We start from the raw sequence: 15,638 nt of genomic DNA on the forward strand, positions 1-15,638 counted from the left end.
GTGAATCGGTTCAGTACGTCATTAGGTCAAAATAAGCCATGCTCTGGTTATATAATTCTTATAATTAAAATCCTCTTACACACATACTCAGTTAATTTTCATGGATCTGTATGTGGGACAGTACAATAAACTTTAAATTTGAAAGCAACAGAAACTGGATACACAGTTAGATTTTGATTTTATCGGCACAGTCACAGATTTAACCCTTTACCCCACCCACACACATATTTTCAATATGTGTTTTCGTTATAAAAGTTTCGATATAAAAGCATGTCTACATAAAGGATTTGTTATAAAGACTGCATACCACTGCACTGCGCTTGCCTAAATAACTAGACATATTCTCATTGTGTCTTAAATGTGAAGGATTTGCCAGTGGAGCCCATTTGAATGGTATAATATGAGTTTTTAAAGTATTTCGAGACTTGGAAGCCGCGGGAAAGAAGCAGAGGCGCCTTGCTTCTTGCACTCCAGCAGCTGCACATTTTGGGCAACAGTATTTTCAGAGATTGCAGCTGTTTCACGAGGCATGTCAGTTCACAGTGGTCCTTGCTGTAAGAATGCAACCGGGTGTGTCCTGGCGTGGTAACCTCGCCCAGACTTCAGTTACAGACAAATGGCCAAAGCCTTTTGAAGTGCAACAGGGTGTGGTTCTGCGTGCCAATGGTCTGTGTGTCCAACAGCTTGCTCCGCTTCATAATGCTTGCCCGCTTCTGATTTTCAGAATGAAAGGGTCGAGCTATTTCTTTTTTTACCGTGCCTTTTTTTCTGTAACAAATGTATGGGAAGTCACGATATAGGAGGACCTAAAAGTCGCGTTATGTCCTGCAGAGGTGACCCTTTAAAAGCACATACGTTAATTATGTACAAAGATAGCTTGATATAAATGCATATTATTGCTTGAAAATGTTGTGTGGACGTTCTCTTTTACGGCACTTGCATGGCTTTTGTCGCAATGGCGTCTTGCGTGCTTGGACCACGTGTTGTGAGCAGGGTCATCTGCTTTTAATAGCCCATCGCCCACTGTCCCCTGTGAAACCCACACCGCCCATCGAAAACACATGCTAATCTACGTCTGCAAATAGCACAGCACCCTCTGACTTAATACCGTTCTTCTCTTCCCCGGGCAGCGCCATTTGCCTCGGTTTAACGGTTTACGAAGGTTCTGGGAAGGGTCCAAAATGAAGGTCGGCGTCGCAGCGCTGTGCGCGGGCCTTGTTGGTGGATTTGGTGTTCTGCTTTTTCTTGTTGCTTTTGGGACTGATTATTGGCTATTGGCGATCGAGAACTGCGGGGCCCTGGAATCGAAAGGCGGGACCTCGCATTCTACAGAGGTAAAATGACCCTGCTGCATTACCTTTAGGCTGTAGTTTATATTTATAAATTCAATGAAATCTGTGGAAATGTGTGCAGGTGAAAGGTCAGGGAAGTCAGCGTCCCCTTTCCACCCATAAAGCTTTGTTATTAATATATTGTTCACTAATTACTTCTGAAGAAGGCATAGGAGGAGTAAACAGCAGTGAAGGACCTGATCTGTATATCATTCCCTCAGCATGAACATTTGTTTTCCAAGACATTTTTTTAACTGCCTCTTTTATAAAAAATAGATTATTTTCTAGCCGTTTCTAACGAAATCTTCATAAAATGAATGTTTGACGCCACCCTGTACTATGTTGTTGCTTGATGTCTTTACTGTTTCCTCTGTAGAAACGCTGGGATACCTCTGGGTTTGGGTGTTACACAAATGCTATCAATAACATAACATACAAAAAAAATCTAAATAGTATATTTCGGATTTAAAAACTGCGAAAGCGCCTTTCGGGTTATACTCGCAGAAGTATGCATTGTTGCAGTTCTCCTCCTCAAGGGAAGAGCTGATTTATGTCACCTGCTTTTCTAAAGCCTTTCTATTCAGAGATGGAGTAGGATGTTTTACACATGAAGGCAGACATGCAAGCATTTTTTTTTCTATGTCTATCTTTCCACTCAGGCTCTCAGAAGGCTGAAGCAGCTTTAGCAGAACAGAAAAGTTGGGTCTGTTCACGCTGGAGCTCTGCAGATTTGAACTGGAGAAGAACCCCCCGGGTACAGAGAACTTCGAGTGGGGGGTGGAAGTCTCCCCAGTGGCGGCACCATGCCGGAGCCACATCCCCAGGGACATGGTCCAACCACACGAGGAGCGGAGAGTCACCTTTGATTGGTTTGAAGGAGTGGAACTTGTATTCTGCAAACAGGGGGTGTAGGAAGAGTAATGGGGAGCTGCCCTCATGAGCTGTATCCCGAAGACTGGAACTGATGGAATTATTCAGTTGGCTCCTTAGGAGAGGTGCATTTATGAGAAAATCAAAGCCGTTGTCCTCGGGAATGTCAGAGAGCTCACAAAGAAAGACGGTAGAACCTTTGAGGTGTTTGCACATCAGACTTTGGACTATTTCGGGGCCTCTGACGTGGGTGCTGATCACCTACAACACAATAGGGACCTTTGGTGCAGCCTTTAATGCTTCATTAAGATAGCTGTGAAGAACAATAACCCCCATAAGCATTTATTTTCCTCAATTAATCATTAATCAGACACAATCATCCCCTGCTCAGACTTTCTCATAATGTGCTCTATGACACGGCAAATGGGCTCTTAAAGTCGATATTTAATTGGGTTACATGTGAGAATATCTCTTAAAAGTGTGAGACAGCTTTACACCAGCATTTTGTAGGCATGATCCTCCCAAACCCTCGTGAGCTTGCAAAATCTGCTCACAGGTATGTGAGCACCTGAGTCCAGACAAAGGTTCAGGCGAATACATCCAAAAGAGGAAGGAAGGAGGAAGGATAACCCAGGGGCAACGCGTTTGTCTGGGAAGCAAGACAACACTTAGCAACACAGGATCGAATCCCAACCCAGCCTTAGAAACCTCTCACTGGTATTAAGTGTGTTATAAATGTACAATAAAATAAATACATTGTACAAAAATCTGCTAATGGTAAACATAAAGAGGGGAAAAGACAGAGGTCCTGACCCTTCCTTCAAAAGAGGTTACCTACTAGGGACCTTTAATGCAGGCTCTAATGCTGCATAATGGTAGTAGTGCAGGAGAATAGCCCCCCACAATAAAGACATTATTTTTCTAAAGTAACCATAACTCAGATACAAATATCCTATGCTCATGCATCTCATGTTGTGCTCCTTGACATGGAAACATTTATCTTAAAAATAATCTTTAAAGTCCATTTGGGCTATGTATTTTTCTTACATCAAAATAAAATTCAGTATAACCAATCTGGGATGTTACCGTCTTCCTTAGCACTTGTGTTCCTTATGTCCTTAGGAACTTTGGGTGTGTGCATTTCTGTGGGCATGTGGGGTGTCATGAGCAGTGCATTTTAGTGGGTCCGTTATCGTGGCTTATGGTTCCTTTACGAAGGCATTGGCCAAGTTAGGGTTGCTTTAGAAACCATAACTGTCCAATTTGTGATGTTTCTCTGTTTTGCAATGGCGGCACAAAAGGCCCCTTTAATTGTAATCAAAGATTTCTAACTGTATTTCAAAGGCTCTTTTTAAGATAAACATATACATAATGTCTGTACAACCAAAGTTATGTCACTGAATTGTAATTTTTATAACATACCCTCTCTACCCACTGTGCATGCCTTGCTCTTACCACAGACATGGACTTGAGTCATACCCTTAAATTCTCCCACCACCTTTGACCATACCTTGTTCAGGACAGGGCCAGTGGCATGACACAACATTTACATACCCCCCTTTGAGCCAGGCTGAATTGGCCCCACAAGCTTCTCAGCAAAGCAGGGGCCCTGCCACACTTTGTAGAGGCCAAAACCACCATGCATGTGCAATTCCCATGATGATCATGCTGTTGCAGGGGGCACACCGCACACTGAACTAGGTGGAAGATATATGTATGTTTTTTAATCAAACCATAAATCTTTCACCTGGCGTAGAAATAAGGGGGCAGGGCTGTCTCCTGGCACCCAAATGTACCAGCCACCCTTGTGCGTGACCAGTAATAGTACAGTAATAATACCATAAGAAAACAGGTTAATGGTGACTTTGAAAATATATGCTAATTTTTTATTTTTTTTTATTTTAATTTTATCGGTTTAGCACAAACCTTTAAAATGTTACACACATAGATATATAAAACAAATCCGTTTTGTCATCAACATTCTCCTGATGAACCCCTCCTTTTGACTTTTGTGACCCATGCGTTACCTTCATTGTTCCTCAGCTAAAGGCAAGCTTAAGTGATTTTCAATTATCGATAAAAAACGGGTCAATGGTAGTAACAGTTTCATATCTGATCCCTGAAACATGTAGGCCCACCATTCATCTGCACAATGGGAGGGGTGATTTAGACTCCAAGGACCCAGATGGATTCTTCTTTCTGAACAAAGTTTAGTGCAAAATAACACTAAATGCGTGAGGGTTTCCTTATCTTGTGAGCAAATCCTGTACATTGGATTTAAAGTTCTGTTACATTTCCATGCACACAGTCGCTCCTTGGTTTTGAAAGTATTTAGACGCAACATCATGAACAGTCTTTGTGCTTGAGGGTCTGGAAATAGCTCATTGAAACGTTGTGGCTTGTTAAATGCTCGAGTTTCAAGAGGCACCTCACTCATTAATTTAGCAGCAGCTCTTTGTGTGCAAGTTTGCTCCCAGTCAGCGCGCCATATTTTTAATTTTGTCGCATTAGGATTGACGTGAAGCATGTCCAAGCTAATTTCGTGTTCTTTCAGAATCCCTTCACATCTCTTAATCCACATTGTCACAATGCTCGAGTTCGTACGTGTCGTGCAGTGAAACATGTCAAATTGTGGTATTTGCTCACGTAAGCGAGTTTTGCGAAATAAGCCTAACAAACTCCAATAGATCCTAGCGTGAAGCGATATGAGTGATAACTCATACCTCACACAAGGAGTCATAATTCCCTTTGGGAGCGCCAATGCCTTGGACCAGAAATTATTCTCTAATGATGACCATGCTGCATAGGCGCAGCCCAATGCATTTTCTGCACCGTATATCAAGACTGGGATTACTTTCTGTTGATAAAACTGGGATTACTTTGTGTTGATAAAAAGCCAACAGCGGTTTTATTGAAATTTTTCAATTTTTTTTTTTGTGCATAATCACCGCTTGACTCGCCAGTTGTCTGAATTTCTTTTGAGTTTCAGCAATCCATGGAGCGTCGTTAATAGATGAATTTATTAACATTCCAAGATATTTTACACTCCGAGATGTCTGGACTTGTTCTTGACCCAAGAACCATTTCAGTTTTCTTGCTTTAAAGCCGCTTTGGCCATTCAAGTTCTTAAGCACAAGAATTTCAAACTTTTTTGTGTTAATTAAGAGTTGGTTGGTTGCAACATATTGGAAGACTGCTTTCAGTTTTCTTTGAAGGCCGACAGGTGTTACGTCCATCAGGATCAAGTCGTCGGCATACAGAAGCCAATTTAAGTGCGAATTAGTGACCTTTGGTGGAAATGAGTTTACTGAGTCAATTGATAGACCTATGTCCGATATGAACAAACTGAATATTGCGGCAGCTAAAGGACAGCCTTGTTTTACACCTTTAAAGGTTTTAATTGGTGCAGACAGTGTTCCTGATTGATCGAGCCGTATTTTGATTGACGTTTCAGTATGAAGTTCTTGGATAGCTGCCGTTAAGTCTGCTGGACATCCCCAACTTCACAATTTGGACCACAAGAGTGACCTGTCAATGGTGTCAAACGCATATGAAAAATCAATGAAGGCCAAGTACACCTTCGTATTTGATTTTATTGCTTCCATTTTGATCAAGTTCAATATTTGTCTATGTGATTTGATTTGACTGCCCAAGCCACCAGTTTTTGTTGCAACATTGTGGCGTAGATTTTGCCCAGTACGTCCAACAATGTGACTGGACGATAGTTGTTGGGGCTTGTTCTATCTCCCTTCTTAAATATCGGGACAATAACTGTAGACTTCCAGGATTTTGGGTTTCGGCAGCACTTAGTTATTCTGTCGAATAAGGCTTCGCATAAGTCTACCCATGAGTCAGGATGCTGTTTGATGGTAAAATTGGTAAGGCTGTCCGGACCCGGGGCTCGCAAGATTTTTGCGTTCTTAATTATTGACACAATGTCGTCTTTCAGGAAGGTCAGGGTCCACGGCTTAAGGGGTGCTTCTACTAGGCCTCTTGGATGCTCATTTGCTTTGTATAGCTCTTCAAAATGAGCTATCCAAGATGATTCCGAGACCATGCAAGACTGTAGGGCTGTTTGATGGGCTTGCGTGTTGTTAACAAGGCTCCAAAGGTCCCTCGAGTTTTTGTTCTTTAATGTCGCTAGCATTTGTTCTGCGTCGTTTTGTAAAATGGCATGCTTGCGCACCCCCAAATCCCCCCTTACTTAAATAATCACACCCCAACCCGCACAAACACCCCCCCTAAAAAATGTTTTACAAAAAAAATGTTGCTGATGAAAGGGTCGGCAAAGAAAAGTCCCACGATGAAAAAGTGGTCGACGAAATGCGTGTATACTGACTTTATTGCCTGTTTACGAACGTCGACATGTAGGTGCTGAGATCTCCTGAGCGCCGCCCGCATCGTGCGCTTTTGTTTAAGGATCTCGAGAAAGAAGCAATCTACACGGACCAAGTTCTGATGTTTTAGGCCGACCTTTTTTTATTTGAATTGCGACAATGTTCGAGGTCTGTACTGAGTTGACAATACTGGTTAGTCATGATGATGACTTCACTCTCGTCTAATCTTAAGCATACTCTATTAGATTCCACTAGGATTTTGTGAGTCCATGTTGAGGTTTGAGCACTTGAAAATGTTGAAAACTTCATTAGCAACATATTGTGGTCGCTGTTAGGTGTTCTGCAGACTTTCAGAGAATTTATCCTTGGGTGTAGAACTTCAGACACAAACATGTAGTCTATAGTAGAAGATAAATTATCGCTGAGCCACGTTGGTGTCGCCGGTATGTCGTCCCGAGTGCTTCCGTTCAGCATTTGTAAGTTTCGTAAACTCTTTTAGTTGATCCAAGCCTGTGCCAGTGTATTTTGATCCACCTTTAGAGGCTTGAAAAGGTCGATGTTTAGGTCACCACAAATGATTATGGTTAGCCATTCCGAGGCTTCTAGCCGACCGTCAAGTAGTTCAGATATTTGGTCGATGTAATCGAGCTTTCCCGCTCTTAGGTGGTTCCAATACAGGTTCAATAAGATAATCTGGTCAGGACTGTGCTCGTGTAGACCCAACCTTTCAATGATAGTCTCTTGAATGTAGGGAGAATGGTTCACCAAGTTTGTAATTCGCCAGCCTGAAGATCTTCTGACCATAGTTATCATACCTGCCATCGGGTGCCCTTTTTGTGATTTTATTGCTGGATTTAAGGCAACCTCAAACTCAGATGCTACCTGCATGTCACTTAGCCATGTTTCTTGGAGACATGCAATATGGAGACAGTCTAGCCAGTTAGAGTTGAACAGGTGTGTAAAGCTTTGTGTGTTCCAAGAGGCTAAGCTACACACCTGTAGGATCTCGGCTTCCTGGCGTTATTGCTTGGGTTTTGTGTTTAATGCCCCTGCCAACCATTGACATTATTTGTCGGAGAAGTTGAGGTTTTTATCCCAGTCTCCTCGCTACTTTCAGAGGTTCCATTCCTTTTTATTGTGATTCTTATTTGCGGGTTCTGGCCATCAGTTACACGTACACAGTCGCTCCTAGGCGATTGTGGAGATGTTTTGGGAGACTCTGATTTTTCACAGTTGCAGGCCAATTCTTGAGGCTTCCGTGCATGCCCTTGTGAGGCTGTCCCCATTGGGACCCAAAATGGTTACAGTGCCAGGCATGGCTTCGTAGTTGCTGACCTTTGGACTGCTGTGTTTCCATTAATGAGAGGGCATGCCGACTCAGGCTCTGTATGCCTGTAAACATCGAAGCCCAGTGAGACCAGCCGGTCAAGTGGCACAGCGAGTAGAGCGCTCGCTTTGACATCAGTGCAGAGCCTGCGAACGCAGGTTCGAATCCCGGCAGCGCCAAACTCAGCGTTTCATCCTTCCGAGGTTGATAAATGAGCACCACACACCGTGGGTAATAATAAGCAGCGCTCAGATACCTGAGGGTTCGTAGCGCTATATAAATGCCAAAATATATTTATATAACAAAGCAACATTGGCCTCCAGTATGGTTGCTGCAATTAATGATGAAGTTAGGTGGAGCACCACCTTATCGTTCTTCCTTTCATCCGGAAACTCCACGATTTTTAGATTATTTGAGGTTAATGCCCGTAGGCTTGGTACAAAATGAAGTAACTTGATTAGATTTCGTCGATTTAAGATCAAGTTATTGTTGGCCTCCAGACTCTCAATTTTTAATTTATGGACAGCGCTCTTATTGGAGTCCAGTTTATATGCTAATATCTCAAGGTAAGAACATTCCTGTTGGCTTTGCATTTATTGGTAGTGAATATCTCATGCACAGGAAGAAAACATGTTATAGCTGGCTTCACATTTGCTTCCCACCCTACCTGTAAAACATTCTTCATGCTGACTTTTCCCTTAACGCCAGTAAAAAATGCAATCCACTAAGGAAACATCTCCTTGCTGCCTGCACAAATGCCCCTCTCTCAATGTAATAACACTCATGTTCCCTTAACACCAGTAAAAAAAAGCCACCACTCAGTAGGAAAACATCATCTTGCTGGCAGTGCAAATACTTCTCACCACCCCAACATGTAAGAACAATCATCATGTTGACTTTTCCTGATGGGCCTCAATGCCATTAAAAAAACAAAAAAAATCATGCCTCTGTAAGCAAATATCATCTCCTAGATGGCTGCACACACTCCCCCGATCCCCTCCCCATCATGACGAAAACTCAGCATGTTGACATTGCATTCAAAACCAGTAATAAATGCACTGCCACAGTAAGGAAACATCTCCTGGCTGGCTGTTTCCTGGCCATCTCAGGGCCGGATTCTATTCTGCAGCAGCTTTGTCTCTTCACGCCAGGCCTTTGGCTTCCTCTGCTCCACCAGAGAGGAACCAGGAAGCAGAGAGAGCTTCCTAGTTCCTGACATTCACGGGGGGCCAGAATGCGGCCATTTCATGCCATATCTGCCAGCCAGCCACCACTTTAGCTAGACCCCAGCCCAAGCCTTGACTTTAGAAATACATGTTTTCTTTCCTGCCATGACAAGAGGTGATGGGGCCTACACGCACTGTGGTGGGTGCAGGCCCCCTGCCAATATATCCTGGCTGGGCCCTGCCTCTGATTGTACAAAGAAAACATTTATTTCTAAAGTCAGGGCTAGATATGCAAGCTACCACTAGCCCCACAGACACAACCAAATTAATTTGTTTGTCTAGGTCCAAAACATTGAGCCCAGAGGCCCGAGGATATTGTAATGTATTTTGGGTTAGGCAGGCACAGATGTGGCAGCAGATTCAGATATATTTTATAGGTGCTTATTTATTTTTCTTAGTAGTAATACTGATCATCATAAACTGCCTTCTTGGGTGTAATCCCATTACAAATGCATTAGTCATGCTCAGAGGCGTCTGTTGATTTAAAGAGGATTGAATGATGGTGGAAAATGATCTTAGGCCTCTCCATAAAATCCTCTGACCCTTGTTCTCTTTACAATGGTGGATCTCTCAATAAAATCCTTTGACCCTTGTTCTCTTTACAATGGTGGATCTTGGGCGAGTCTGTTTTTTGGGGCAGCACCTGCAAATGCAGCTACTAGTTTGTGTCCAGCTCAACCAAGCCCTGTCCACATTTCCACGAGTCAGCTACTGGCCAAAAACCTTATTGAATAAGTATCTGCTTGACTTCCACACAATACTTCTCATAAGCTGGTTAATATCTGCATATGAAGGATTGTAACACTTATTAAGGTTCTCCAATTACTCCACAGAACTCTTTGGTTCTTCTCTGATATTTGGCAATTCCTTAACCAGACTCCTGCAATCCCCAGTGACCCTGGGACATAAACAGTGATTAGATTTGCCGCTCCTTCTGAGGATTCTCCTGGCATTTTCCTCAAAGGGCTTGTAGCTGGACCTCCTCTTACACTGTGTCTTTCATATCAGTTTACGCACATTAGGAAAGGGGAAGCAGCAGGAATTTGGTAAAACCTGGGGCTGGGCAAGTTCCCAGGTGCTAATACTGGGGTACTTGTCAGTGATGGGTGATTGCGGAAATACTGACAGTCTGGAGATGTATAAAGAGGGACAGCTGATTTCCAAATGAAAGGTTGTTGTGTCATAGGACACAAATTGGTCATTTGACTAAGCTATATTCCGGACACCATTGAACAAATCAATGATATCCTCTGCTTTTTCCTCATCCTGATTATCTATTACCAATGGAGGGTAGAGCTGGTATGGTGCCGGACCCTTTTGCTCCCCTTCTTCCAAGTTTCCTTTTCCACTAAGATTTTTGAACTGATCCCTTAATTTCTCATTAGAATTCTTTAGCTCCCATTAATTTAGACACATGTTGCCTTTCTGAAACTTCCTCATACCAATCAGAATAAACTTCCCACTGCTTTTAACACATTCCCCCCTTTTAAGTTCTATTGATCACTTGATATTACACAAATGATCTCCAGTTAAGGTACCTTTGAGTGGAAACTGATTATGTTGATTGTCCTGAGTTAAGTCGTGCCATTCTTCGCAAAAATGACATGATCCGCTTTTACCTTTATTTTATATATTGAACCTATCTGACCTTTGATGGTATTGACATCTCTTTAGACTGGCCCATACCTGTTTAATACATGTCTGGCAGCCTCGCCGCTACTTGTCGCACTAATTCTTTAGTTTGTCAACCCACACAGTTTCACATATACACTGCACACATACACACACGCAAGGGCAGCCTTGTGTGGCCCTGAGGAGACAAAACATGGACTGAGGAACAGGAAATCTTCACTAAGTGGCCGTGAGATGTAAAAACTCACAAACAAATTCAATGGTCTTTCATCCGATCCCTAATTACCTGGATGCACGCATCTCCCTGAATGACTAAGTGTTGTGTAATATACTTCAGATATTGAGAGCTTGAGGACTCACATCATTTAAACCAGCTACACCCCTTCGGGGATACATTTTTCAATTCCCAGCTGCATCTTGGCTTGCTTTCTTTGCTAAAAACGGTACCAGGCATGGCTTCTAACAAACACCACTTATGGTCATCCTCCGCTCAACCAACACGCTACAGCTTCAAGTGGCTCCTGACCTTTCAGTTATAGTTCTGCAAAGTTTGTGAGAATACTGTCTGCAAGCTGTAGGTGTCCTCTCAGAGAGTTGACATGTCCAGGTCATGGAAGCAGATTAATGGAGAAACCAGATTCACAAGATACGACTTGTAGTGTTAACAGTGGCAGTTGCATTGCAATGGAGTAGAAACATACAGTATATCCCCTTATACCTTCAAGCAGCAAACTAGCCTCTGAGGTCCTCACTTTTATGGACCAACCAGCAAGTGAAGAAATAAATCAAACAGAAAATCAAAATAATGAATACCTTGTTTGCCCACACCAGTCCTTCCTCAACCTCCATGGTGATTCCTTGCCAACACGTGCACTCATCACATCCACCACTGATTTGGAAACTTACAGAAAGTCCAATCTAATGGGGGCTATGACTGGTCAGTCTTGCCCTTGTACACAAATGGGTAACTTTCCATTAGGTCACACATACCAATGTTCCTTGATTGTCTGATTGTCCCAATCGTGTGTAATTTGTTGGTGCTTGGGTTTTGAAACACAATGTCAGCAACTCTTTATGCCAAACAACTAATGCAGTGCTGACCCATCAAATAATACACTGTGAGTTCTGAAACCAAGCTTTCACATGCCATAGTATTATTTCCAACTATGGCATTTTCCTAGCGTATTTATAATACACTTGTATTCTTTTCCAGTTGAAAATACAAGCTGCAATAGAAAACAATTCCATAACATAAAAGACTACACAGCATAACATTAACTAAACACAACAGAAATAAGAGAAACCATGTTCGCAGCGTAGCTCCAAGTAGCAAGGATCATGTGGGGAACACCCACTGGACCATCCTCACTGAGCAGACATTCGAGGGAACTGACATATATAGAAGACTCTGTAACACAATTTGATTCGAGTAACTTCTATTTAGATATTACTTCTGTTTCAGAATGAATCCATAATTTGGTATTCCCGTTTTCCCTTTCCTTCGAGATTCTACTCACTGTGGGTTTTTCTCATTGTTTTCCAGGGAAACATTACATTTTATTTTGGTTTCTTGGAATGCAACTGTTTAAAACAAAGATGCTGATCAAATGTTTCTCGGCTGGGAAAATATATAAGTCGAGAAACAAGATTGTCAATTCACGTGTATTTTTCACAGAATGTTTTAAGAACAAACTTTCGGAGTATTGGGCGAATGTTGATTAAAAACAAATGCTATTTCTTAGGGTTCGGAGATCTGTATCTTGTTGTAGACTCCGTTCCTTAAATTTAGTACACAGTCCCTCCTGATATTTATTAGGAATGTGATCAGGTTGTGGCCTGGCTCGTGAATCTCGCTAATTCGTATTTGCACAGTCAGGGCACACAAACAGCCGACCGGTTTCAGTGGTGAACAAGTTAGTAGAACCACTTTCTTCAGGTCTAGGGACGACCAACACTGATTACTGTGTGGTCTGATTGCTTCTAAGGGTAGAGATGAATCTGTATTTGTCAATAGAAGGCCACCCCATTAAGAGGTGAATATTCCCATGAAGTATGGTCCTTAATTGACACACGCATGGTTATTGCAGGCTGTTATTTCATGTTGTGTACACTTGAGGGCATTCCTTGGGAATCTCTGGGCATGCAATAGAGGATCTCCTCTCGTCCCAGCCTGCAATAACTATGCGTGTGTATTTCTACTCGTGTTTTGCATTAGTAGCAATTTCATCTGCTGCTTTAACATTTCTATTTGTGCAAATCATTCTGCTGCCTCGCGGCCTCTCTGTTGTCTTCCCCTCCTGACTCACTTCTTTCCTCCTCCTGCTCCCTCTTTCCGTCCCCGCCCATGACCCTGATTGGGCACTAGGCCCTACTTAACCTTTGTTCTCAGGGCAGCCCCACTGCCCGCTGCAGCCCCCTGCGGCTAAGGGCCCCGAGGCAAAGGGCAGCTCCCACAGTAGCAGCTCCCACAGGTGTCAGCCGATGTTCGCAGTGGGAGCATGCAGCGCAGCCATCAACCAGCAGCAACTGACAAGGTAAGAAAGGTGCTGGCAGGAGGGAACAGCCATTACTACTCCCTATTTAACTGTCCCTCCTCTCGTATTACTCATATTATTTAATAGTGGTGTCTGCTGAGCTTGGCAGTTGTATGATATTTTTTATCTGTCATTGGTGAATCGTCTTAATTAGCCTGAGGGGATTTCCCCTCTTCTAAGAAAGTCATATCTGTGTGTTCTTCCTTTGCTGGTGTATTTAATAATTTGGCTTTCCCTCTTTTCTAGGAGAGTCAAATCTGTGTGTTCTTGCATTTGCTGCTGTGTTTAAAAATTAGACTTTTTCCTCTTTTCTAGGAAAGTCAAAACTGTGTGTTCATGCCTTTGCTGCTGTATTCAAAGTTATATCTAGGTTCTACCCTCTGTCCTGATAACTCGCTTCTGGGTGTCGTGCTTTCTGCTAAATGGTGTAGCCTAGGCTTTTTCTCATCCTGGACACTTGACTCTAGATTGTGCCATTGCTGTTGGTTGTAGCTGGTGTCATGCTCTGCAGTACCTCCCTCTATCCCTCTCTTCCCCCTTCCTTCTCTCTGCACTCTCCCTCAGTGGTGCTCTCAATCTGTCCTATCTTCTCTAGTTGCTTTTCTATCACCTATCCTATCCCTCTGATGAAGTTCAAGAAGGATATTCTAGTCTCCAAACCAGGCTTGCCCATCACTGACACCTATGTCAACGCTTCTTCCAGGCAGACTTTCACATCCTCTTTGTCGTCCCTTCACCGAACCTTTGGATCCCATATGTGGTCTCTGTGCTCTCCCCTTTGTCTTCCTCTTCCATTAATGGTGGTACCCATTGGGAAGTACTGTTGGCATCCTTCCTATCCTCTAGGGTCTTCATTAATGTCTACCTAAAAGGCACTGTCATGGTTCAGTGCTCTCAGCCCAACATCCTCCTTCTTGATAGGTGTCTTCCGTCTCTTTTCAAACTCCTTCCCTCTCCTGCCACTCCTCCTTCGGCAACCCCTCAGGCCCCTCTGCCACCTCCGACAGGTGTACCACACTCCTGTACCCCTCCTCAGGAAGACCTTAAACCTGCTCCACTTAGCTACCCTCAACTCTGGATCTGCAGTCAAACACTCCTCTGACATCTGCCACCTCAACCTAGATGTTCTCCCTCTCACTGAGACGTGGTTCACTGCCAACTCAGTCACAGGTTTTGACACTCTCCTCCCTGAGCGGTAAACAATCCTCTCTAAGCCCAGCTCCAACCGGCCCGGGGCAATGTTGCCCTGATCTTCCCTGTGTGGATCCCTGCTTCTATCATACCCACTCAGCCTACTCTTCTTTTTTGAATGCCTTGTCTGTAGGCTTGATGTCTCACCTATCCTCTCTATGACCCTGGCCACCATCTACAGGCCCCCTGGCAAGGTCACCCACTTCCTCTCTGAATGGGCTGATCTCACCCCTTCTCTCCTTGCCTCCTCCTCCAAGCTTCTCCTCCTCAGAGACTTCAGTATTCACCTCGACTCCCCTGATGCAGCTTTTGGGCTCTTCTGCAACCTCTGTGACTCTCTTTCCCTCTCCATTCTTCCCTCCGGGCCGACGCACTCAGCCGGTCACACCCTGAATGCTCTCATCTCTTCAGACATCCCCATCTCCAAACCTTTCATTACTCCTCTCTACTGGTCTGATCATGTTCTCCTGTCCTCTCACATGGACCTCCTGGATCCCGTGGCTAAGCCCCCGTCTGCACTGCCAGCCTCTTTCTCCGTCATTTGACCTATGAAGCAAGTGTCATTTGCCGCTTTTGCCACCACCTTCACTCCCCCTCCAACTCCTGCTGCTGCCTCTCACTCTGACACAGCCCTTACTAACCTTCAACTCTCCATTGCCAACACTCTAGCCATCCTTGCCCCTGTCATGAGCATCCGCATGAAACCTGCCTCCAAGTGCAACTCCTGGTGTGACTCTGACCTGGCAGGCTCTGAAATGCAAGTGCGGAGCAGCTGAGAGGAAGTGGCGGGCTTCGAGCACATCCTCTGAGGAACTGGCCAGACACCTACCCCAAAGGCAATACAGACTCTCCATCTGCTCAAAGAAGAAGGCCTATATCCAAGCCTGCATCCCTGCAGCCACTAACAACACAGCTGAACTTTTCAAAATTTGCAAGGAACTCGACAACCCTACTGCAGTCTCCACTTCTCCTCTGCCTCCTATGCCATTCTGCACTTCACTGGCCTCTCACTTCATTTCTAAAACTCAGGACATCTTGTCCTCACTCACATCTACTCCTCGCCCTTCTTCCTCACCCACTCTCAGGCCTCCCTTGGCCATCCTCTCTCCTCTCCTCCTACTTTCTCCCATAACGCCTGATGAGGTTTCTAGACATGTTCGGTCTATCAAAGTCTCATCCATACAAGTGCT

The 15,638-nt window shown here is 43.9% G+C and overlaps 1 protein-coding gene across 3 annotated transcripts in view; it reads left to right on the plus strand.

The window, feature by feature from the left end:
• The first annotated feature begins 1,064 nt into the window (after positions 1-1,064).
• LOC138481051 (transmembrane protein 182-like) overlaps positions 1,065-15,638 on the plus strand; it is a 498,008-nt gene continuing 483,434 nt past the window's right edge. Inside the window, exon 1 of one of the 3 annotated variants that reach the window (XM_069612917.1) lies at positions 1,065-1,334. In XM_069612917.1, the coding sequence (XP_069469018.1) occupies positions 1,182-1,334 (153 nt within the window). In that variant the 5' untranslated portion in view covers positions 1,065-1,181. The remainder of the gene's footprint in view (positions 1,335-15,638) is intronic. The other 2 variants (XM_069612918.1, XM_069612919.1) reach the window with 2 other exon arrangements.

This window comes from Ambystoma mexicanum, chromosome 5p (genome assembly GCF_040938575.1).
Source record: "Ambystoma mexicanum isolate Mex_15411 chromosome 5p, UKY_AmexF1_1, whole genome shotgun sequence".
NCBI classification, from domain to species: domain Eukaryota; kingdom Metazoa; phylum Chordata; class Amphibia; order Caudata; family Ambystomatidae; genus Ambystoma; species Ambystoma mexicanum.